At 39.3% G+C, this 26,909-nt stretch overlaps 1 protein-coding gene across 1 annotated transcript in view; it reads left to right on the top strand.

Annotated features, from left to right (window-relative positions):
- The window catches only part of LOC131694210 (patched domain-containing protein 3), a 256,312-nt gene extending 229,767 nt beyond the window's left edge, over positions 1-26,545 (top strand). The window contains exons 8-9 of the mRNA XM_058982713.1: positions 22,134-22,660; positions 22,730-26,545. Of these exons, the coding sequence (XP_058838696.1) occupies positions 22,134-22,660; positions 22,730-24,307 (2,105 nt within the window). The 3' untranslated portion in view covers positions 24,308-26,545. The remainder of the gene's footprint in view (positions 1-22,133; positions 22,661-22,729) is intronic.
- Positions 26,546-26,909: the final 364 nt, after the last annotated feature.

The raw sequence follows: 26,909 nt of genomic DNA, 5'->3' as shown, positions 1-26,909 counted from the left end.
AGTAGCAGCATAAAAATGCTACTACAAAATGAAGGAAAAACTAAAAGAATTTGATTCGTATTAGACCAAGGGGAAAAATAACATGGTAATATGACGGAGAGTTAGTTAGTATTGGGTAATCTTTGCGTGACATAATTTATGCATGTTCCACCATACCACTTTTAAACTCATTGTTTACCGTCCATTTTACGTTGTCGACAACACTCCTGACAGCCGGCTGTCGGGAGTTCAAGTTGTTTTCGATGAAACAATCTCGATAAACGATTAGCCAGAGTTTAAACGCCTAGAAGATTTACGTATCCTACAGTCAATAAACTATTCAAACATGCACGAAAATATATTCTCAGTCGCATCGCTTGCTTGAAGCGAATCCTGACTAACAACCCACCCACTACCCAATCCGTGGTACTTATGAGAGTGTCACTGAGTCGGGGCCTGCCGTTAAGTAAGTACCACATCAACACTTCCTTTCTCATCCCAAGTTACGGTAAATATGGTCGTGGCCCGCAATGGTGTCTCTCAGGCGAAACTCTCGCTTGGACTGGATCAATTGTTATTCCCAAACAATGCTCCTCAAGTAGTCTGGCTGGAAATGAAAGCCATCAGTCTGCAATCTACGAAGTATACCGTGCTTACGCAACGCAACGCAATAGTTATAACGATTTTAAAACTTATGGTAAAATACAAATGCAGAAATTGATTACTTTTTCCAACACTGCCGGTGCACCATCGACATTAAAAACATAGATAAAAGAGAATATTATCTTCGCAGAGACTTGATACCTTTGAATGAAATGTTCCGAATGAATTGCTGAATATCATAGACGTAGACAGAAAATGAAAAGAAGAAGGGGGAGGGGCATATGTACTCCCAAGTCCCTGTTTAGATTGTTTTGTATAAGACAAAGAATCATTAAGTTCTTGTAAATTTCAACGAGTGAACTTTCTTAATATTTTGATAGACGCAAATATAAATCATAATCAGATGGTAATCTTTGTTGTGGGAAATAACATTTACAATATTTAGAATTTACACCTACAAATTTATGTGTTGTTTTTGCTTGGGGCAAAAACTAACTCAGGTCTGGAAATCACGTTGGGTTCTAACCTGAAGTATATTTCTGGTTCGCCAACATCACCTCTGTTTTGCGTGAACCTAACTCAATTTCATCAAAAAACGCTTGTTTGAAATAACTATCCTGGTTTCGTTCCTAGATTCTTAAACGAAAACGTCAATAGAAACAATTCCGAAACTTCAAAAAATCTAAGGATATGCATTTTTTTTTAAATTCTGACTCTGAACGGCTAAGAAATAGGGTTCTAAAATATGTAAAACTTATAAACCGCTGTACCATTGTAAATGAGATAACAGTAGAGCCCTTAAATAGTAGCACTCTAACACGTAAGATTAATTTTTAATTCGACGGTTTAAACCTGCGTTGAAGATGTGCTCCTTATGTTATACTAAACTATCTAAACAGGGAACTGGGGAGTACACAAGCCACACCCCCTCTTGTTTTCATTTTCTGACTACGTCTATGTTATTCAGCAATTCATTCTGAACATTTCATTCAAAGGTACCAAGTCTCGCCAATGAATATATTCTCATTTATTCAAGTTTAAAGTATCGGTGTCGTGGTGTACTGACAGTGTTGCAAGAAATAATGTCATTTTCGAGCCACTCTAGGGGGTATGTGTGCTACATCGGGATGATACCGAACCCAATGATTCCAAATGGTCATTGATACTCACCACGTCGAATCTTCGGTCTGGTGGCAAGTATATAACGCTCGATGCTGAGTGTATTATGCCATAAATCAACAATAACCAACAGCTGTTCAAGGGTGTTGAAATGGTTGCGGGATCAATTGTAGGAATATTATTTCAGTGTTCCGGCTATTCAAGGGGGATTTGTTCTGCATACGGCGCACTAATGTCCAAAAAATTGTACAGAATAGATTTGCTGAGTTAGCCAAGTTTCAGTTAGGATAATTATGTCGTACTCAGATTCCGAAACAGGTAAGAAAAATGTGCCAATGTTGGTCTTTAATCCACGTACATTTTGATAATAAATGCGGACATCATTAGAAGCAGCCGGACTGGAATTCGAGAAATAATCAAGAGCAACAAGTTCAAAAATTTGGTAATACTCGCTTAGGATAGCAAGCAGGAGGCTCCCGCTGCGATCTCCGATCCCATGACTGGAACAATTTTAAAGAGGGGTTGTTGCAGATCCAAAGCTGCGCTGAAGATGTTTGATTCGTCTCTGCTGCGTCGACTAAAGCGATTGTCGTTTGAAGCACGTTTTTTAAACCTTTCTCCAAATTGAGGAATTGTTCCTTCAAAGCAGGTCTAGTCCGATTTTGAACGAAATGAATGTCATTTTAACAACATCCGCTTCTTTGGAAACTAGACGAACAACGCTAACCGCATCGGTTAAATCCAGGCAGCGAGCAACAATTTTTTGTACGCCATCGACTATTACCAATGGTTGAAATCCTGATAAGTACAGCCAAACCTTCGGTGGCAAATCACTGAAGTCAGTAGACTTCGCTTAACGTTCGGCAGAAGCTTGCATCGGTTGACCATTATTACCATAGCTCCGTTTGACACCTAATTCTGGCCAACTAGAATCAACTTGAATCCCACCAACAGGACACTCAGATACAATGTTTCAACTTGCTTGTTTAGTGTTTCTGTCAGATTGTAAAGCTATCAAACTTGAACAGAAAGATTAGCCAAGTTCGAAGGTTGGGTCTGCTGTGATCCTTGATGTAGGAGGAAACACTTCGACCGTTCGATTTGTCTTTATATCCGCAACACACAAATTTTGCTTTTCCTTGCAAAAACCAGATCTCTGTTTCAGGTCCAGGCTCCAGGTCGTTAATCGGCAAATGTCACTCTCCACATTGTTTGTTCCATTCTTGCTTTGGTCAAGTTCGGTGCTGATGAACCACGGAGCAGTGAGTGTAGATTGGCTGGCTTGTGTTATGGGCGCCAAAAACACGCCAGTTGAACATAGCAAATCACAATTGCAGCTATTTTAATTCGTACGAGAAGGTTGAAAAATGGCTCTAATCATGGATCGCGTCGAAGGACGTCTGCTTTTTAGAGACGGGATCCGAAAATTACCGGAGAGATGGGCGAAAGTTGTCGCTAGCAATTGACAATATTTTTAATAAGACTTGTACTTGAACTTGCAGATCTTTTTGACAATTAACTTTATAAAGCCAGGAAAAACTACGGATGCAAAATTGTACACGTGCCATATTTCTCCTTCGTGGAGACATATTTAGGTAAAAACTATTTTTTCTCCACTAAGAAGAAAATAGTTTAAAACCGTCTTTGCTCGTGAAAAGCACAATACCTAAAATTAAATTAGTTATGGGATTTGCGTTTCGAGTTCGTCTCATCAGAATCTGACACTAACTTAGTGACAGGACTAAGCTAGTGTCGGATTGACGCTAGCTCCAAAAAAACGAAAACATTATTTGTGTTCCTGAGCTAACCCCTAGTTTTGCGTGATATCCCGCAAGAAAAGAAGTTCTAATTAAGCTGATGCGAATTAATGAACTGCTTTTACAAGCTAGCCCGACTCAGACAAACCAAACCATTACGGCCACATCGTCCGTCGCTATCAGTTCCCACGGACAACGAATGATTGAATCATACACAAAGCTTCCACCCGACCATTTAGCAATCTTCTGCCCAAGTACTTCCACGAACCGTCCGGTCGCCCTACTTCCGAACCGCTCAGTAAATAATCCGGCATCCGATACGCCACTTACGGCACCATCAGTGTGCATTAACGCAATGCCGGCAAAATAGCTCGGATATAATATCATTCCGTATAATATCTACTCATCGTCAGTAATTGCTACTTTACGCCAAATATTAGGCGGGGGGAGACGCGAGCGTGGTTGCCGGTAAACGGTTCGACACCAGCTTTGAACGGATCAGCGATAGCTTTTAGGAAGGAAGCTAGATTGAACAAAAGTATTTTGTAAATCCGCTTTCGGGTGGCAAAGGAAAAGGTTGGCTAAGGAAGGGTTTTTCACTAGACCATTGCGAGGTGGAATAGATAATTGTTTGGACTTTCCTTGTAGATAATACTTTCTGATGTGATTCTCGTCATTTGCATAGATGGGCCCCCAACAGAGGCGTGCCGAGATTTTGGTAATGTGCTCATTTTGATCATACTAGAACGAAGATGTACTATTTCGTTCAATACTCGCGTAAAAGGTACAATACAAACAAATTTGTAAGTGTTTCGTCTTCATCTGAGCAATATCTGGCACCGACTTGGCACCCAGATAGACGCCAAATACAAATACATAACACTACTTGTGCTTGCGAATATGCTGACGAAGGCGAAACGCTTCGACTTACTAAATTATAGAAACTGGACTCTTCACGCTCAAAATTTATTTCCATTCCAATGTTATTTCTATGAAGTAATATAGCATTTTAAATTGCATTAGCTCGTTAATCGAACCAGAATTCGATTTCGCTATGTTTCATCAGTAAATCAGAACTTTTGTTGTTCCGGGACCGCAATAGGGACGAATTGTTTGCTTCGTGAACTCCGGTAGTGTATCGTCCTTGGATTTAGCGTCTCTCTGGTTGCCAATTCTGTGCCAGATACTGATGAGATGAAGTTGGAATGCAATCTATGACTACCTAGGTTTCAAATTGGTAAAGGGTGACAACAGAAATAGGGTAAAATTACCCGTAACACCTCAACATACCTTACCGTCTGCCATGGTGCTGTTTATTAATCAATGGGGAGATTATCTATGCTATGTTACGCAATAAGACGAGCAATTACCATTTCTTACTGGTAAATTACTATGAGCAATGTCAACACTTAACGATGTTAGTCATTTGAATTATGTCATTTGTGCACAGATTAGTGGCGACAAATATGTTTATACTGTAGGAAGCTTCACTAGTATAGCATTAGCTGTCGTAAAAGTTGGTAAGTGTCTGGAAATAATTGCCTCGCCTCTTGACATTAACCGCATTAACCTGTTAAAACAGCAGACAATAAACATGTCTGCGCGAAACCGAAAGTGACCCACGCGGTCGTTTATTGGCGGTCACCCGTGTCCGTATTTGCAGCGTCTTTCCTGTTTTCGCAGGCTCAACTTGAACTTGCCGTGACTTGGCAGTAATTTGTTTGGCGCATTTCTCTTCGGGGATAGTGAAAAGCGATTTTTTTTTATTTCGGAACCCTTGACTTCTACTTTCTGAGAAGCGTCTCGTCGCACTGTGTGTAGTAAATCGTTCCTCTCACCTACCGATTCGGGCTGTCTGACGGAACTGGTTAGGAACGATTCCGCGATGGCAATTCGAAAAAGTGAAAGAGAGCAACTGGTTGACCGATTAAACTGATGATCTGTCTGTTTGGGATGGTTCGAACGCCACGATGCCGAATTTGGTTTGTGACCAATCTTCACACGCAGTAGGAATACGTCGAACACATCTGTTTAGATTGGTACACGAGAAGCATGTTAAAATGTTTTATTCATGTGACACACTTTTTGTTCAACAGCTTGTTTCGGAAAGGCTGAAGCAAAACAGAAACAAAATAAGCAATCTCTTTCATTCTTACGGTCAGCCGGTTACGGGGTCTATTCCCAGACGTTCCCCAAAAGGAATTTCTTGTATTTTCTTTCTCCAGTGTGCGGTTATCTCCCCGCATGTTCCACGATTAACACTTTCACGCTCGTTTGACTTGCGGTTGTTGTGTTTGTGGTTGCCACTTGATTGCTTTTCGCGGGCCCTTTTGGAGTTTTTGTTGTTTTCAGTATGACGGGTATTGAATGTGAGAGGGGTTCAAAGAACGTATGGTTTTTCGACTTAATTTATTATATTTTGCAGGAGATTTTTGGTGTTCTTTGTCTAGATATGGGACAATTTACACTTTCATAAGATACCAGTACCGGTTATCTACCACATTATTTTAGATTATAGTAAAAAGTTACGTAAATATATCACTTTCACTGGCGGCTCCAGGGGGGGGGGGGCAAGGGAGCCACCTGCCCCAAGGGCCGGCAGGATACTTTTTCCCCGAGTGGGTAATAAGATTCGGAGTAATTTCTACTCGTATTGATGAAAGTTTAGACATAGCGTGTGTAAGTGAATATGAAAACTCTCTGATTATAGCTTGTATTCATTTGGAAATACCCTTTGTTAACGGGATGAATGACCGACGGTATAGCGAAAATGTGTTTATTGATTACTGATACTACATTGAACTTGTACAGCTAAGTACCAATTACTCCATTTTTTTCAATTTCGTTGCATTCCCTGCGATAGAACCTTCTTCGTTGGTGGATACTGAAGCCCGACTAATGGGGAGGTATCTCCGACGACCGACAGAGAACGATTTGAATATTTCTCCGATGGCAAAAATAAAGCCAATAAGTCTCCTTTTCAATACAAATCATATCCATCTACTTCCGGACCAAAGAAAAGCCATTTAACATCATCCATATATATCGCATGATCTAACTAAACAACACTCGGGCGTGCACAAATAAGTATTTCTATATGTACCGGCCCAGGAAGTAGAGATTGATGGTGTAGTCTCCGGGAGAGGAAACTCTCCAAAACTCTTCGCTTCAGTCAGTGAAAATTCTGGTATGCAAGCAATTGCGTTAACCTTCCGGCAGTCGCGCTAGTGCACTGAGTGCACGCTGCTCTGAAAATCCAGCGAAATCGTCTTATGGCACCAGCGGCTGCTCGGTCAGTGGGCCATAAACGCGACTTCTGGAGGGTTAAGCAACAATCGAGGAGTATAAGAAAACAACTTATTTTCCATTGGCCTCATTTCGATCCTTTCGCCGAATCTGTTCCTTCAAACTTTGTTCTTTTGAACGGGGCTCGTCTAGCTGTTCGCCTTTTTGTGTCTGAACTACCGACGTTACAAACAATAGGGTTATATAGTTACCCATTGTAGAATCAAGGCACGGAGCAGAAAATTGCGGAGTAAATCGTGAAAAGTTTTCCTTCTGTGGAGAGACTCCGCATGAACTGTCGACATATCCCACATATAAATTAGACGGGGAAACATTGAAGCATTCTTTTGAGGTCCACTCCGAGAAGAAATGCTAAAGAGGGCTACGCCACCTACCACGACTAATTTCTACACTCACTAAAGAGCGAGATTTTAAAAATTCTCTTGAGGGAACATTTTGTAATGTGCCTATAAATTTTCGAAAGAGGAGAATCCTGTCCTCTCCTCAGCTTTCTAGAAACGCCTGAAGTCCCTTGAAGGGTGCTGTTTTTCTGTATTTTATTTAGTTTATCATCTGACCTTGCTGGTCTTAATGAAATATTAAGTAATAAATATTAGGATGGGGAAAAGCCAGTTTGAGTGAAGCCTCATGTAAACTCTTCTCAAATTGGCGTAAAAACCCCATATCATTTTGGTTCAATAATCAGTACAATACAATGCCATACACTACGATAAAATACAATACAAATCATAAAAAAATAAATGTCTAAAAATTAAAAATAACAATACAATGCAACAAAATAATAATAGGAATTCTATTAATAAATATAAATTTCAGGCAAATCAAAAGCTCCTTAAGAGCCGGTTCTTGAAAGTAGTAGATGACCCGTTGAAGTCGAAATCCGCAAACACTCAAAATGTGCTATTACTTCAATCGGACTAGCCTTTGTTCGGTACAGGGTATTGAAGTTATCCGACTTAATGATATTGTTTCCATACTCATCGCACCTCAGCTGGTTCGTCAACTTCCACAGTATGCCATGGGCTTGTCTTCACGATGATTCTCAATATGACCATCTTGACCACGATGGAAATGACACGAACGCCAACTACAGCAGCTCGGCCTAGCGCGTTAGATTTATTATTGTACTAGACCTCGCTACATTTTAGTGTGCCCATTGATTCAAAGAGTTACGCGTCCACTATATCCGAAACAATCGAATCAAAACAAGAAATTCGTCCGGTGGAAGCGTATAACGTTTTGACTGGCTTGATTAAGACGAAACAAAAAACCGTATCAGATTACCAAATACAAATAATAGTTTGAGTTCTTTCACATTGCTTCATTCCGGGTGAGGAGAAGGCGGACATTTCTTTTTTTCCCTTTTCGCAATGCACACGCTTACATTACATTCACATTAAATCACGTTCGTTTATGCAAATGGAATTGTGGTACATCGATGTTTTTAAATGTGTGTAGTGCGAGATACATGCGTTGCACATCTAAATTTTTTGAAATGGTTCAAAATTTCGAGTGGATAATTACCCACTCGTCGGTTATTTTCGAGTGGGTAGTACTACCCATACTACCCACGCTTTCCTTTCCTTCGCTTTCGCCCTGCAGTATTAACGAGTAGACGCCAAATATGGATGTCTGAGACGATTTTAAAAATTAAGGTGACGACCTCCGGCTTCGCGGAATTTTCTAAAACATGATCAATATTGGTATTTTTGGAACGAGCTTGACGAGTAGATGCCAGATATCGATGCTTGAGGTTATTTAGTAAACCAAGATAGCGACTTCCGGTTCAGTGGAATTCTCTAAATCCCAATATTATGAACATTTTTGCAACGGGCTTGACGAGTAGACGCCAAATATGGATGTCTGAGGCCATTTGGAATATGTACCAAGATGGCGACTTCCAGTCTAACGAAATTTTCTATAACCCAATCAGTATGCATATGTTCAGAGCGGGCCTAATGAGCGCATGATAGAAACCATGTCTGAGGCTATTTTGAAATACAAAAATGGCAGCTATAGGCTTGGCGATACTCTGTATAACTCAGACAATGACGTTTTGAAACTTGTTTGATAAATATGCAGTTTTCAGAGGTCTGACGTCATTTACATTTATAAGATAAGAAAAATGTTCTCATGAATGGATTTACTCGAATTTGAGCTGTTGTTCGTATGCTAGAGCCTATCGAGCGTATTTTCATGCGAGGCTCATAATCAAACCAAAAAACTGACAAAATTAGGTGGAATAATAAAATCGGGTCTTCGGTGTATTATTAAGATGAATGTCCACATGTCCACTAAGCTCGAAGTTACCATCTTAGATTAAAACATGACTGCCGGAATTGACATCCGTTATTTATTCATCAACGCTATTCTAAAAATTCTCACATTGTTTTGGCAATTGAAAATTATACTAAACCGATCTGGTCATCTTGATTTTAGAAATGGCCTCAGATATCGATATTTGACATCTACTCATCAATCCCGTTCCAAAAATACCCATATGTATGGGGTTTTAGAGAATTACACTGAACCAGATGTCACCATCTTGATTTTCCAAATGGCTTCAGACATTGACATGGAAAATTTGATCTTAAGTCTTTTGCCTTCAAGAGGACTATTTTTGCTAAAACCGTGTTAATTGCGAAATACGTGCAAAAAAACTTGATGAGAAATCGTCTAAGTCTTTTTCCTTCAGAAGGACATAAAACATTTTTGCGAAAAACCGTGCTAATTTCAAAATCCGTGCAAAAAACTTGATCAAAAATCGTCTAAGACTTTTGCCATTTTGCGGAATCAATAAAAAAATGTTGAGAAAACGACTAAATCTTTTGCCTTTAAAAGGACTTTTGTTGCTAAACACCGTGTTTTGCGAAGACCGTGCTAATTACGAAAACCGTTTACAAAACCGTGTAGAAAAACCGTGCAAAAAAACCGCGTAAAAAAAACCTTAGTGTACTGAATAAAAATAATTACCGGTATTTTCGGTACCATGCATAACTTTCAATAAATTTATATCTGTTTGATAAATCTAACCTAGAGTTAAAAGCACACTCATCAGTAGAAATGCGCAGGATATGCAAACACTAGTATCCAACAGCTTCGAATTAGAAGTATGTAGTGCCACCAAAAAGTATTTGAGTAAAAAACTCGCCAAACGGCGAAATTAAAAAAGGCACATTATTGATCGGAATACTTTCCAAGCACACAAAAACTGATCAATCAAATTTTGCTTTTGAATATAGAAAGCTTCTAAGCCTAATATTCTTTAAGACCAGCTGGAAAAAAAATCTCAAATCACCTCTCTGCCCCTTCCATGTCAACGTCCTTGTACTCACGAATAGATGCATGGGTACGTCAATACTTAACATCAACCGCTACGGTGTAGTTTCACATAGCATGAATTGTCGATACTTTGTTCATTGTCTTCGTATAAGGTACAAATAATCAAAAACCTTAGCTTTGGGCATTTTAGTATACATCTGGCCGAGTTATCCGAGCAGAAGAAAATAACTTCAGAATACCAAATTCAGGTATACTGTTTTTAATATTTGAACCCCACAATAAGTTATTGAGGAGCCTTGCATAAGAAGTAAAATACCTGAAGTAATAACTGAGACATGTACTACGAATAACTAGTTGATAATAAAACGAGTTATTATAATACCTGAATAATAACAAAACCTTTTCAACCTTCCAATAACAAGCTTCGCTGTGTGGAGGTATTCTATAAGGTATACATAAATAATACTAAAATAAAGTATTACACTTCAGTGAGGTATTAATAATCAAATAATACCCGGTTTTGTATGATACCAGAAAATATTACGCTCAATTCTTTTCTCCTAGTCAGGATAGACCAGACTGGACCTCTGATTTTAAAAACAGGGTTTTTTCACGCTACATGATTCGTTGTATTGAATAAAGTTCAAAACTACCCGTTACAGTATTCATTTTGGGGCAAATGTCTAGATAACTATCAGTGAATTAGGCCATTTTAAGTACCAATCCAATACACTGACTTTCCGTAAAGGGAATTAATTATGTCTAAAACTGGTAAAACATACGCAAACCCTTTGGCGGAGTCTCAGTTTTGCGCCCCTTTGATGTTTACTTTGGTTTTCTTTTTCAGTTCGGCCTTTAAATAATAAATTGTGTACATGGAAATGGCCCACCTACTCCCTACTTAATTCATGTTTGACTGTCGTTCATTTCATATAAACTCCAGCCCCAAATCTTTTACTGTGTATTTAAGAAATCAGTTGACGCCAAGTGTTTGAAGGCGACGGAGGGAGCGCATCTATTCAGACGACTGTTTATTAGAGTGCCATTGGCATCAATGGAAAACAGGTGATCATCGAATTTAATGACCGGACGCACCTCAACAAAAAAGGATTAGCTCAATCGAATTCTCTTGATTTAAAAAGCAGATCAAGATTATAGCGCCCACCTAAGGTTGGCGCCCTTGGCGGGGACCAACCTGACCAACCGCACGCTACAGCTCTGCCGCAAATCATTTTTCTTTTTTTCTTTTTTATGGGACATTGCAAGATGACGTCATATAAGTAAAAATGCTCGAAAAATGACAGTTAAATGAGCTTGTTTACATGGTGTTAGAAAATTTTTGATTCCCCCAGTACAAAAAACTTGGTTCGAATGCTGAGTCCATGTAAAAAAGCTCTCTGAACTGTCAGAAAAGTGAGGTTATACATTTTCGTGCCATGGTCTATTTCGAATAATATGTAGTCACATTTTATTTTTACATTTCTTATAAAAGAACTATATAAAATTTGCTCAAACTTTCCTGATTTTTTCCGAGGCTCGGAAGGCCGAGTTAATACCAATTGACTCAGCTCGATTTGGGACAATGTCTGTGTATACTGTGTCGATTTTGTTGGCTATTTTCGGAAAATTTAAGACTAAGAGAAACGAAAGCAATGACATTGAAAGACGGATAGGTATACTAGAGCGAATCAGTTATAAACTTAGAACTGAAAACTAGGACTAGGCAGGCTCATATGGACATGATCGAAAGGAAATGTGAAGAATCCTTTGCCTTCTGCTAAGTAGGAGCTGGGCGTTGTACCCAAGTCTACCGCATGTTCGTTGTTAGAACATCATCATGTTTTATCGCCGGCGAGCAAACTGACGTAGTCTTTTCAACTAAAGAAATGGTTCAATTTGTATTCCATTTTTAATTTCATTTTTGCTGTTGTTATTTTCAGGAAACTGAGCTTCCAAAAACTTTCCAACTTTTTTTTCACCGATTTATGACGCAAAAATCAACAAAATAGTTAAATTAGCCATTTTTAGTTGGTATAGTCAGTGCAGGGTTTTTCGTGTACTTGTGGATAAAACTAGAAACAGGGAGAAATCCTAATCGTCTTGCTTCACCTTTCCTCCTTCTTGATTACGGCACTCTTCATTCACTGAGACCAATATATCTATCAGGCCCGTGCGCAAGGGGAGGGTTTTTGGGGTTGAAACCCTTTCCCATGAGGGCTTTGAATTACTTTTAAAAAGTTATTAATTTCAAGTTCAGGAAAAAACTTATTCTGTGAACCGTTTGGACACATAAAATGTCATTTGTGTTCAGTCACTCTAAAAACAAGTCCTTGAAGAAACCTTGTATTGCAAGTTGGTCAGCTTTTCTGGATCGGTTCACGTTTCGACAAGTCTCGATATTAGCAACATTTGGAGTAGACCAGTTACACAGAAAAGGTCGATAGCTACGGAAGAAAAACATAAAGTCGGAGAAAACTGAGATATCGTTGTTTGGAGAAATTTTATCGCCGATGATCTCTCCATTGGAGTGGCGGACAGCTAAATATCTCGCGAAATTAGGCATCAGTGTCGGGAGAAATACCGCCGCCAAGGAACTCTCAGTACCAGCTAGCAGATAAATAGGAACGAGAAGCACCAATAATGATGGAAAACCCTGTAAAGGTGGTTGCAAAGAGTTGTAAATCATTATGCTCGACACCTCATGCCTCAACAGGTGACGATATTTGCAGCAGACCTGAGTAGGTCATGCACCGCTAAGGCTGGAAGCAAGCAATGAAAACCAGCAAAGGAAAAAAATATGAACGATTAACACAAAATAAAAAGAGCAAGAGTACAATCCCTATTAAGGTAGTACCTAACGGTTGCCCGGGATGGATTAGGATGGCGAGATACAAGAATGTTAGATTCAGTCGGTAGGCTTAACTACCTCAAACCAAGAGGAAGATTTCTTCTAAACAACAGACTTACCCAATCCATTGAGCTGAATCGATTGATACATAAGACTAAACCCTCTAGACATTTCTTTTATAAGATACGCAAAAAATATCAATTTTCTACGCACGGGCCTGATCTATAAAGGTTAAGTGGTAACTTATCTTCGGATTACCTTTAGAGAAACGCAACATTTGAATGGTTTGTTATCTTTCCAATTGGTCGGTGTTGAGTCAGACCGGACTAAATTTTGCGACTTAGTCCAGTCTAGCTTAATACCGACCAATTGTCATTACAATTGATCTCAGTTTTTTATATACGTAATGTGACTTTTTATCAATTTCATCTATTGCAACTCTACATCTGTTTAAACCTGTGCAATAGTGGCCAGAACCCGCGACTAGTCTTAGGACGGCCCTGGCCTTTATGCAATTGGTATAGGAGTGCTGTTCAACTAATCATCTGCTGTAAATAATATGTGAAAAGCATTGCAGATACAACGTACATTCGAGCAACAAGTCTTGTAGATCGGCTCGAAATCCATCAATGCTAACTTTTATGTAATCCTACTCAGTACGGCCATTTAGTAGTAACCTCCTCTCTAGCTGGACTAAACGATTCTCCAATCGATTCCGAAGTAATTGCGATGCGTACAAATGTTATGCACATATAGATATTCAACGGTTAGAAACGCTACGTACATGCTTCTATGAAATGAACGAGTGTTATTTCTTTGAACATGCAACCAATACGTTTCCAGTTGTGGATTGGGGTGACTTCCACCAAGTTGCAACATACGGATGTCATTAGTAGCGAAGTCGCGTGAAGCCTTCACGTATCTATAAACAACACTGTCGTCGTAGCCTTTTATTTAGCTGTGGCGAAGGGAATCGCCCGCCGCCGCACTAATCGCGACGTGATTTGAAACATTGATAGAAAGTATTTTGCCACGAAAAACGGCTCACCAACTAGAAAAAGAGGAGGCGAACGTTGCGCGCGCCAAAAGGCAGAACAAGTTTCGTATGGTTTCGCCGTAATCGGCGGCGACGAGTAGATTGAACCGTATGAAAAAGCATGGTCGGCACTAGTTTGTTCCATGTAGGTATCAATGAAATTGGTAGTCACGGGCTAGGAGCAAAACAGGTGGAAAGAAGGCTTACCACATTGGATTTATGGCTGGTCCATTCATGTATCTACTATGATGATGAGCTAATGCTATGGTAGGGACCGTTCATAAATTATGTAACGCGAAAATTGTCCAAAATTGACTCCTTCTCCCCTTGTGACAAGTCGCCACAAATGTCTTTGAAACTCCCCTCCCCTCCCCATCCCTAGTACGAAACAAAAACTTAAAAAAAATTCTTCAGGAAAAACATGTTACGTAACGTTCTAGCTTACTCCCCATCCCCCATATGTACCAATATGTCACATTTGGTTGTACCCCCACCCCCAGCCACTTAAAGTGTTACGTAATTTATGAAAGGTCACTTATTGCTGGGAGATAGTCTTTATAGCCAATTCCACTTACAACAACAGGAAATCTGACTGTGATTTTTGTTACTAGGCATAAACTGGCATTTGCCAACTGATGATTCGCAAGGTAATTATTTATTAATAAATCTTGAGCGTTTTTTCAAAAAGACATATCTGCAATGAGTTACTCTCTTTGTTTACTTTCTCTTTCGATTTTTACGGCGTCACTATAACATTTTCCCCTTATTTTACAGTACAAATCGAAAGACGGTGGTTTTAACTAGCATATTATGCAAAGAGTTGAGGGATAAATGTTAAAGTGACCGAATTATTAACAGAAGAGAGAGTAACTCATTGCAGATATGTCTTTTTGAAAAAACGCTCAAGAAATAATGATATTTTTTTCGTGAAACCTCAGCGTTTTTGTATCTTTTGCTCAGTAACGAATGGCGTTCGTTTGATGAGATTCGGAAAAATATAAAGCTGGACATGTCCAGTGGACATCAATCCAGTTTGAATTCACTGAGGTATCAGTTTCTAAATTTATTGATTAGACGCCTGGTAAACAAGCCGAGTAAAATTTTATGTGTGTAGTTTTAATTCCTTAATTGTATGGTTTCAGAAAGATTCTGTTTTTTGATAAGACTGACATGTGTAAGCACAATCTTCCAGATGGAACTCACAAATCATATTCCTCGCAAAGATCCAATCGCTCTGGTACGATATCAATCCAGGAAGCACTCAATTGTCGCTTGTTAGAACTGTTCGCGCCAAGCTGTGTGGTATGAAACATGAAAATAACTCATTCAACAGGCATTACTTCTGCTAGTCCGGTACCAGGTTTGAAAAAATTTGGGGACGATTACCACTTCAAATGTATTAAAGTTACAAACAGTTTCTTCAGTTAAAATGCACTACAAAAATGAGACGACGATTAACGTTTGTCATTCAAAATAAGTCATTTTTAACCATACCCGTACTGAGGGATCGCAATCTGTAGTGGTCAATCTCAAATATTTGATTATGCCTTGTTAGCATTTGGTAGGAATCTCTTCCGACAGCAAATTTAATCCAATTTAGCTGATATAAATATCGAGTGAATAATATAAACACGTGCTTCACTTTCTACCGGAAAAAGCTGCCAACTTAGTGGAAAGCAGAAGATCGTTTTGGCTAAATGGAAAAGATTATCTGGCCATTCGATAGAATTTACGGTGAAAGTAGAGGAGACTAAAGTCTGTGTGTTATTAGAGTCCAGTACAGATGAATACGTTGCTTTTAGCAACCACAGTTTTTGCTATAATTTTGAACGACTTCAGCCAAGTTACACAATGAATTCATACTGAGTGAATTGAATAGTTACTGTTTCGTTGCTTTCAGCGCATTATTATTTATAACACACTTTCATGTAATTTATTGTACAATGTTATAAGAGAATATAATAAAATAAATAAAGTGTCTTTAGTCGATTGAAATAATTTACCACAATACTATTTCTATCAACACTAATACTTTGCAACCTTTATTTTTCCCAAAGGAAAAAAAATGAACGAACCAATTTGCGCATAAGGGCACTACACCTAATTTAGAGAATTAGGATTTGAATGTTTCTTGTTCCACTCGTCAGTAACTGACACCAACTTGCTGCTAGTTAGACGATATATCCGAACTAACACCAAATTGGCACCGGTTAGACAAGTTGTATTCTCACAGGCGTCTGACTCTAATTTCGAATGACAAGAGTTCGCTTCCGTATACTCGTCAGCTACCCAGTGCTATTAAGATTGGCTAATCGAGACATCACTCGGCACGGTGTGTTAGGTAGAACAAATTTATTCGAAAAAAATCAGCATCTTTAAAACTTCAATATGTGATAGAATAATCTTTGCCCTTTCATTTATAGCCAACGATAAAATATGCTTGCGGGGGCTCCAGAAAAACCTTTCATTTTGAAATTTTTTTTGTTTGAAAACTTAAATTTCATAATGATATATGTTCACATTTTGCACCTATAGACATTCCAATATTACCCAAAGTGAGAATCTGATGGAAAATTTCATTGTCTGCAACTTGGTAGAAAACTTCAAATCGATCTAAAGCACCCGAGAAAGCTATTAAAATGTTTATCAATATTTCTATATTCATACAGGGCCAGCCGATTTCCAAAAATATTTTCATTTGTAAAAAAAATTGTTTGCCTTTTTTTAACAGTGTGTTCAGAAGAACTTGAGTGCTAACAAAGCGGATGCGGTAAAAACGCGGAAACCGTTTTATGTGCTCTAATCATGTTTTGTTATAGACATATAGAGATATGTAAATAAAATGTGTACGAAATTGATACTCTTTTTAAAGAAACTGGGTAACATAGCAAAAAGGATTTTTTTTTCTGTCACAAATATGTTCGTTTCTTCATTTCCATTTCTTCACTTATTCTGAAGTATGAATGATGTGACCTTTAATCAATCTCCTTTTCATTCAGCATCTTGTAAAATACATTTGGCCTAAATTTAAACCTTTATATTTGATCAAAGTTTAATAGATATTTAGTTATTTGATTTGATTTCGATCGAGATTCCTTATTGGCCATTTCAAAATTAATGTACAGATGGTGGAAATAAAAAAAATGTTCGATGAGGTTTAAATTCAAGTTTATTAACTTTTGGGACAAATTTGTGCTATTCTGTTCGACGAACGATGTTGTTGCAAGGTTTTTCTTGTACTCAAAAAATACTCTTCATTCTAAAGGAACAAATTTCACAAACGTTAGGAAAAGGAAACAAAGTCTACCGTGATATTTCTCCTTGAGGAGAAATTCCGGAATCGCTATACGCTGAACAGAAATCGCAATAGTAAATGAGAAATAACAGTTTTGTCTATTGCACAAAGATAGGGAGCCCATTGTAAAAGTAGATATAGAACCACCTTTACCCGAAAAAGCTGTTGCTGCTACTGTCAACAGATTCTGGACTGAACTGCCAAAGCTCTCTGATTGATATGCCACATTGAAATCTGTGTTTCGATCAAAAAAATCTTTTTACCATCTGTGATAACTAAAACAGAAATCACATATTTCAAAAAAATTGTGGAAATCTGTGAAATTTTCATCAAAATGCCAAAACCTTGTCTTCTGTGAAAAAGAATCTGTGACCAAAAACTATTAAAAAAAAATCTGTAACATTACAGAAAAATCTGAGAATATGGCAACCCTGATGTTGCCTTCGCTCTAGTCCCATATTATGAAAGAAATCGTCAATGAACAGACTTAAATTACTCGTTTACTGTTGTGATCCGTGTTCACGAGTAACGACTCCGGAATTTCTCCTTAAAGGGAATTATGAAAAATGGTTTTGATCCTTTTTCTTAAGACTATGTGAAATGTGTTTCTTTTGTAAATAAAATGCGATAAGCAAAACTTTGCATCGATACATTCTGATGAATTGAATCTAACGCAAAAGAAAACAAACATGGACCTAAAACTCAAAGAGATTTTTTTTTACTTTTATGTATCATGTTTCATTTAATGATGATAAGGACAAACAGGATTCTCAATCAAAGTTGCAATAAATTCCGTAGATTATTACAATTAGCGAACTTTAGTTTATTCAAATCGAAATTTTAAATTTAAGCTTATTGTATTTTAGTAGGCAAAATTGGACCGAATCGGAATTACATTAGCTAGGGTGATGAGCCTATTTTCACCATACTAAGCAAGGTGCCTCACTAATTCGGTAATTTCTTGCCTTGCAATCAATGGAATGCGTAAAAATTGACATCAACCGCTTTGCTTCGTTGTTAAGAAACAATATAATAACACAAATGCGTTGAAAATAGTAAAATTCTCGTGTTTGACCACAATGAAAACTCGAATCGAGTGCCCCTATTGTTGCGCTACCATTTGACTCAATGCGTTGAACAAAGATGGCAGACACTGCTCTAACCAACGGCTTCAAATGGGTAGGGTGATAATAGAAACATGGCGCAAATAGGCTCATCACCCTATCTCCTAGAGTGAAAAAAGAAATTTAAAAAAAGTCCCGAATATATTGCAAATCTTCAAAAGCTAAGAATATCAAAAAAGGTTGGCCAACAACTCTCTATACCTCCTTGTTCATAAAAAATCATTGGCACCCAAGAACCGATGGGATCTGAAATATATTTTTTCCGCTTAAAAAATGGGACATTGTATAAACACGTAAATCCATCAGAATACACTGTTCAAACAAACCATTTTTTGAAAGTCTTTCTTAATCGACTTCTTAACCGGTAGGCGCCATGAACTTCTAAAAACTGATAAAATTTTTAAAAACTTTCTCCGATGATTTTACATCGAAAGTTGTATAAAACGAAATTGTTCATCAGTTGTATAAACTGATTGGATTCAATATCCTGGGGCAAATTTTGTGCTAATTTGGATATATCGTCTAACTGGCAAGTTGGTGTCCGTTACCGACGAAGGGAACACGAAACATTCAAATCCAACTTCACTAATACTTATCCAGCTTGTCCTCGGAAAGAAGAATGTTTGATTACTTTGCATGATACTTTGCAAATTAGACGCTCATTCTCACCGATGTAAATTAGACGGGTGCGTAATTCAACGCACGACCCGGTGGCGCATGGCTGAAAAGAATGAGGATTTAGGAAAAGATTCGCAATAAGTAGTCCCCAAAATGCACGTCAGTTCATCAAATCTACGGGGATTGTTTTTTTCGTGACTAACGACTTACGTTTCAATATAAAGGCCCCTTTTCAAAATTTCGGAAGGCAAGTCGTGTATAGTTTGGAACGCTCAATATAGTGCACCAATACAATACCGAGAAAGAAATATTTGTGAGCTATTCACTACTGGTGGATGAATCAGTTTTTTGTCGCTACCTACTACTAGCAGAGGCAATTATTTTCATTTCGGATGGTCAGAGAGTAGCATACGCGACGAAAGACCGCATTCTAAAACACCCAATCGAAGCCAGTTCGTGATTGGTTACTGCCAATCTAATGCACCGAGTCGCAAATCTTGAACAGAAAGAATTATGATTTTAGTCGGTTTCTATTAGTTAACCTTGTTAGATGGCCGGAGACCACATTCCAACATCGGGAGAGAAGGTGATTATTAGGATTCAGCCGACTTCGTGGACTGACGGTAATAATTAGCTTGTTCAGCTCCGTGCTAGTAACGAGGGCCGATTGGAACAAAAATCGCCCACCCAGAGAACATTATCATTGGAATACTAATTAGCCCTTATCAGCGCTATCAAACCATCAACCAATAATAATATTTGAACATTTTTTTCTTCACCAACTATTATTTTTATTTCCGACGGGTCGAAATTAGCATACACACATGGAAAAAAACCGATTTTAAATCATCTGACTGAAGCTGATTGGTTCCGCTAAGTACCTGCACCGAGCCCCAAATATTGAACAGGTTTTGTTTGAAGCTCCTTCTCTTTGACAATGGAAGTAAATTGATTTCATTCGTTGGCCAGCCCATCCGTCTTCGAACGTAAACTAAACCAAGTACAAAACCGAGGGTCGTACGCGAGTGCAAAATGATTCGTGTGTTACATTCGTGCTGGCTACATCACACATACGCTCGCTATGTCTGGATGCGATAAAAGAGGGAAGGGAAACCCCAAATCTCGCTCGTTTCGTGTCGGTCTCAAGTTTCCTGTCGGTCTCAATCAACCATCTGCTGAGAAAGTGCTACTACAGAGCATGTCGGTACCGAAGCATCCGTCTAATTGGCGGCTGTCGTAATGGAAAATCTCGCTGCCGAAATATTCGAGCTGGCAGGAAAGGCAGGCCGTGGAAACAAAAAGACCAGAATTATCCCCCGTCAGCTGCAGTTGGCCATTCGAAATGACGAAGAGCTGAACAAATTGCTGTCCGGCGTGACCATGGCCCAAGATGGTATGTTGCCTAACATCCGTACCATTCTGCTGTCAAAGCAGACCGAGAAGAATCAAGTTTTTCTTTGTTGGCAAATGAAACGATGCCAAGAGAAACACCGAACATGCTCTTTTCAGGGCGATCATTGTGTTCGCATTAAGAGTTTTGATTTGATATTCTATTTTTCAGATTTTTGGAATTAAACTACAACTTTCTTGATAGCAACACACGCACCTAAGAAACTTTTGGGGACAACGTTCTCACTTATACATTTTCAACGTGTTATTACATATGTACTAGTTTTTAAACTAATCATGTTCTTATTATAACATCGAACTCGATGAAGAGCTGGTAAAGCATTATCTCGCCTTAAATCGATAATGGTTGTCATTGTAGATGTACAGACACACCCGTTTACACCTACGTGAGGAATAGCTCAGGGAAGCTACTGGGAATCGTTGATGTTTCTGTTTTACATCAATGACGTTTTTTGGCGCTTGGGGCTCCTCACCGGTCCTTCGCAGAAGACCTCAAAATATTTTGTCTCATACATTCAATTGAAGAATTGCTTGAAGCTTTCGCCTTCCATAGAAGTGCTCGGCCATTGAAAACTCACGAAAGACATCGGTTGCCTTCTGGCAGAGCTCTGCCCGTCAGATACCCAGATTTTTTGTGACCGCCGAAAACCAGGGCGCCATGAACGTTCGAGAGAGGTAACGGAAGAGGGGGTTCCCTTTTGACTGTTCTGAGATTTTACTCGCTTTTTATGATCACCCTACAGAACCTCATCCACTTTTAGAATCTGTGAAATGAACTGAATGAATGCATCTTGTTCCCGGTAATCCAGATTTTCGGAGAGATGTTCCAGTACGAGGATATGATTTGTAACTTTAAGTAAAATTCTAGCAATATGGGCATCAAAATATTTGAAATTGTTTCAGAAGTCTGTTTTTCATCGTTACGAAACCATAAGACTATTTTGACCACAGAACGGCAACTCAGGCCCCATGGGAGCCTGTCCCGGAATGTCTGTTTCGGGATCAATTCACCAAATAGTCCCATGCCCATGAGAAGCAGTGTTCTGAGACTATTCCAATAATTTTGATACTGCCAATTTTTAGTTGAAATCTACAAATAGTTTCCGTAACTGAAACAATCCTCCGGAAATCCGAAATCCCGGGAACTATATAAATGCGTCTGGTTTTTTTTTCCAGAGTCTAAAAGTAGATGAGTTCCTGAATTTATAACATTCAAAAGTGTTCAAATCGGATTAAAAAGTTTTGCGGGTACCCGGGTGCCCTTGTCGGCCTGTTATGGGGTAAAAAATCTAGAAGCCGAGGAACAGCCCCCGTTTTCTGCGTCGTAAACTTGATTTACCCAAAAGCTATACCGGGTGATGTTCTAAAATGTTATTAAATATAATGTTCTAACTTGAGTAAGAACACTGAAATTTCATGGATTGAAAACTGAAAAGGGACCTGTCGGACACAGAACGTTAATTGGATGTCCGTGTAGTACTCTCCCAGCTTCAACTTGAATGTGATGGTGCCTGATGGGTAAGCGTGATCGCTTCTCGTGCCAATGGGTCTGGGATCAAACCCAGCCAAGGACAACTTGAGATTTTCTAAGATCGGTCATAGACACTCAGTGTTGACAAAGATCGACAGAAAATACACGAATAAAAAATAATTTGAATTATATAAAAATGTATGTTTTAAACACCTCTATCTTCTAATTGCGTAACACCTTTGCGAATACACTGAACCGATTCTTTGTTCTCCTTACCGCCCACAGAGAAACGATCATGGCTGTACCGTAAGCTCAATACCGGCGGAGTCAACCCGAACGATCCGGACAACCCGATTGATAACCGGGAACATACCCTGATGAAGTTCTTCCGTGATACGGTTGCCGACATTCTCAACCGAGGCTGGGTAAAGGCGATAGTCATTCTGATCTTTGCAGCTTATCTTGGTGGAGCCTGTTTCGGATTGACCAAAATCACCGAGGGACTGGAACGGCGAAAGCTCTCCAAGGAGGACTCATATTCGGTGAAATTTTTCGACCTGGAAGATGAGTACTACCGCGAGTTCCCGTACCGAATCCAGGTGATCGTGACTGGAGATTTGAATTACTCGGATCCTACCACGCAGATGCAGATTGAGGATTTGATGCAATCGCTGGAGAACACGTCCTACGTCACGTCACAACTGTACAGCGAATCATGGCTGCGATCGTTTATCTCGTACGTGGACAGGAATAATGACTATTTGAATCTGACGCTGGACAGCGAGCAGGCGTTCCTCGATGCGCTTAAAGAGGTCAGTAGAATCGTGTTTCTCTGTTCAACGACAACGGATTAATGTGTTCTTTTACTATCTTTTTTATAGATATGGTTATTCCCTGCCAACCCCTTCTCGCTGGACGTGAAGTTCAATGACAATGGCACCCGCATCCTAGCGTCACGTTTTATGATACAAGCTGTTAACATCACCGACACCAATCACGAAAAAGTGATGGTGCGAGATCTTCGTCAGATTTGCAAGGACTCACCATTGAATGCCACCGTTTTCCATCCCTACTTCGTGTTCTTCGATCAGTTCGAGCTAGTCCGACCGACATCGATTCAATCGATGGTGATCGGAGGGTTGATCATGATGCTGATCTCGTTTATCTTCATTCCGAATTTCCTTTGTTCGCTGTGGGTGGCCTTCTCGATTGTGAGCATTGAACTCGGAGTGGCTGGGTATATGAGCTTGTGGGATGTCAACTTGGACTCGATTTCAATGATCAACCTGATTATGTGCATCGGTTTCTCGGTTGACTTTACAGCGCACATATGCTACACCTACATGTCCTGCAATGCAAAAACACCGAACGAAAGAGTCCGACAGGCACTATACAGCCTTGGAATGCCGATCGTTCAGGGTAGCGTCAGCACCATTTTGGGAGTAATTGCACTGCTGCTGGCGGACAGTTATATATTTTTGGTGTTCTTCAAAATGGTATTTTTGGTGATCTTCTTCGGGGCGATGCATGGCTTGTTCCTGCTACCGGTGTTATTGTCACTTTTTGGACCAGGATCCTGTACTGCTGATTCCGAAGACGAGCTTAAGATGTCTGCGGTAGAGAAGGCATATCCACACCCGTATTGTATATCGCATCCTCAGCTAGCACTGACTGGGGCATTCGGGAGTAAAACCTTTCTTGGAGCTCCCTACAAGGCGTACGGTGATGAGAAAGACCTTGGACTAGGAACTTCCGGTGAGGATTCCAGTGAAAGTTCTAGCAGCAAGTCTCAACGAAGACAGGCAATCGAGGACGAAAACACGAGAAGACGATACGAGGAAGGCTGGAGAAGATCATCACACAACCTAACCGGACAGAGTCAGTTTCAGCCCGTTTTGGATCTGTACGGACAAGAATCGGTATGGTCGAAACCGATCAGCAAGCCATCGATAAAAATGGGCAATAGTCGCTTTGTATATGATAACGCCGTCAACATAGCTCAGGGTCAGACTTCAACGAAGAAACAATACGACTACGAAGATGATGCACGTCGGCTGGAGGACACACGAACTCGCAAGCACCGCTACGAAGACAACCGAACATTCGAGGACGATGAGGCCGCCGACGATGACTATCAGCACACGAACCGATACTACATGTACGACACCAGTCACGTGAAGCGCATTTCCAATGACAGCAACAACAGCGGCAGTGACAGTAACCACAGCAATCCGCATCGCCGAAAGTACTCAGACGAAGATGACAACAACAAACGACGGCGCTTCAGCGACGAACGTCGTCCTAGAAAGTATACCCCGCCGGAGGGTATCTACAAACAGAACCCGCATCGTTCATCCTCGCAGCACAATCTGTACTACCCGCGGCAGCCACCGCAGCGGACAGTGTCCCAGAACAGTTTGCATCAACTGCGGCATATGGGTGATATGAGATTTCCTTGAGAGCTAGCCAGGCCAGCTGACTTCTCAGAAAGTTGTACATGTAAGCAAACGGTAGTAGCGGGTGGATTCAACTAGCAGCATAGCACTTTAAGTAGGCAATTAGAACCTTTTCAGCCACATCCGTTCGAGCTATCCTCGAGTATCGGGCGGAGTGCTTTCTTTATTTTCCAATTTACTAACTTTGTGCTAATTGGACATCCGACTCCAGATCCTGGCTTCTGTTTCAGAATTACCGTTTCGTTCTACTTAGAGATTGTAAGCTTAACAATAATATTATCGATGCAGTTGAAACCTGGAAAATCCAACCAGCGACAATCATTTAGTGCTAATCCATGACGTCGGAAGTAGTGCGCTTTATAACGCATCATTGTACGAATAAAGCGCACTACTTCCGACGTGATTCCATTGTTTAGAACCAGAGAAAATACGATTGGCGCTGGTTGTATTCTGCAGTTTTCAACTGCAACCAAAATAGGAACAGCGAATAAAATGTCATGACACTCATTTGGCACAGTAGGCGCGATAATGTTTTACTTTTGAAAATTCATGCAAAAATATTTAAAAAAAATCGAATAAATCTATTGCGAATGTAAATTCGATTAATTCTAACTCATTTCCATGACTGTAATGACATTTGATAACTCTACTGATATACTGATAGCTATTATCTATATCGTCATTCTGACGTTCATTAGTTGTATGAATTGAACCAAAATTTAATCTTTGACTGATGCGATGTTTCTTGGAAGGAAATATGTGTGTACTTCAGCTTCGAACAACCAGTTATAGAGCTATGAGGTACATCCTTCATATTTTACTAGTGCGCTCTAAAGTCTTAACACTGGGGTTCAATTTATTTAGACACGCTTAACTTTTAAACCAGGTTTACCGGTGCGTTAAACCAGCTTTGAAAGATAAGCCGAGGTAAACAAATCGGCCCTTAGTGTTCAGAACATCGTAAACAGTGTTTCAAGATGGCTGCAAAAATGAGTACCGCCGATTCTGCTTCTTATTCTTGTTTTATCGTCACAATCAAAACATTACATCATCACGCAAGATAAAATGACTTGTAACTGTAAAGTCTTATCTCAGATTGTCTAGAAATCGAATCACTGTAATTAGCCATATTAGTTCTATTTTTTCCGCGAGATTTTGATTCATTTTTCAAAAATCTATAACTTTAAATTTTTTACAACAAACAAAAAACATGGGAAAACGGGTAGTCAACTGCTTACAGAAAGTTACGCTTGTGTATGTGGCATCGGTATTATTACTTTCGAGACGCCAACGGATGCTGTAACATAACACGAACACAACAGAAACTTTGCTATTCTATTCTAGTATAGCGTCATCTTATGCCTGCACAACCACAGAGAATAAATAGACTTTCATATTCGTATAAGTTAGCAAAAAAGTTTTGAATTGTGTCGGCCATTTTGGATTGCTTGTCCCCAACTAACATCTGCTTGTCAACGCTTGAAGGTATATTTTCCCCAAACCATATGTATTTCCTTTCAACATTGCAATTCACCTTCCTTCGAAATCTCTAATGCACAACAGCCCGAGAAACGCTTCCACTGCTTATCCTTTCCTTTATACAGAGTCTCTGGGCAAAGTCTGCTTGTATTATATTAGTGAAGTTAGCTGAATAATCTGATCGCGATTCGAATGTATGTGAGTAAACGGGTGCGATTCGTGTGCAGTACATAATTTTAATAAAGTGAATTGTGACAACCATTATTGTTTGCGCCCTCATCTCTAACTTAATTGAATAAATTTAAGGGAAACGTAGACGAAAATGTGTTATTTAATTTAGCCCCGAGCGGTAGGGAAAGGTCAATCGATAAGGGACCCACTGTTGTATAAAAAATGGATACGGAGGTGAATGTCTGATATTTCCATTACACGTTAGCAATTAGAAAATATAATTAGAAGCGAACCATTCGGATAGAAGTTAAAATAAAAATATAATCAAACAGTTTCGAAGACCAACTTCCTGCGTCATTTGTAATGAAACGTAATTTACTGGATCAGGTTTAGACCGTATCATTAGACTTATAACACAAAACAACGGATTTGCTACATCAATCTATCATACCTAATGATACCAACAATATGTGAAATATTTCGTATTCCCAATTGGAGCTAAAAACCAGATATATGAAACCTAATAACTCATGCAAGAGTAGATCGAAACACTAAATTATCGAAACGACAATAAACTTTGTATGAAAAATAGCTTAGTTGAATCTTAGTTATAATATCCGAAAAAATCCCCGGAAAAGTGCTTCTCGCCAGTACTATAACTGTGGGAATTGTGGCGGATCAGAGAATGCTCATGCAGGCGTTAAAAAAAAGAAATTTTTGTTGGAAAACACCAAAAAACACGTCAAATAACAGGAAAGTGGTGCAGTACCAAAACATGTGCAAATACCCTATTCATTTATGCTTATTTTGGCAAATCATTATGACGTGTTGTGGTATTTATGCAGTATATTGTAACTTATGGAATTAAAATCATTGATGAATAAAACAGATAAGATTGTCCTTAGCGGCTTCCTTGAGGAACATTCTAAATACCCAAGTAACAAAAAAGCATGCA

This window comes from Topomyia yanbarensis, chromosome 3, assembly GCF_030247195.1.
Source record: "Topomyia yanbarensis strain Yona2022 chromosome 3, ASM3024719v1, whole genome shotgun sequence".
NCBI lineage: Eukaryota > Metazoa > Arthropoda > Insecta > Diptera > Culicidae > Topomyia > Topomyia yanbarensis.
Note: the sequence above shows the minus strand (reverse complement) of the source record. Positions and strands in the feature narration are given on the sequence as shown.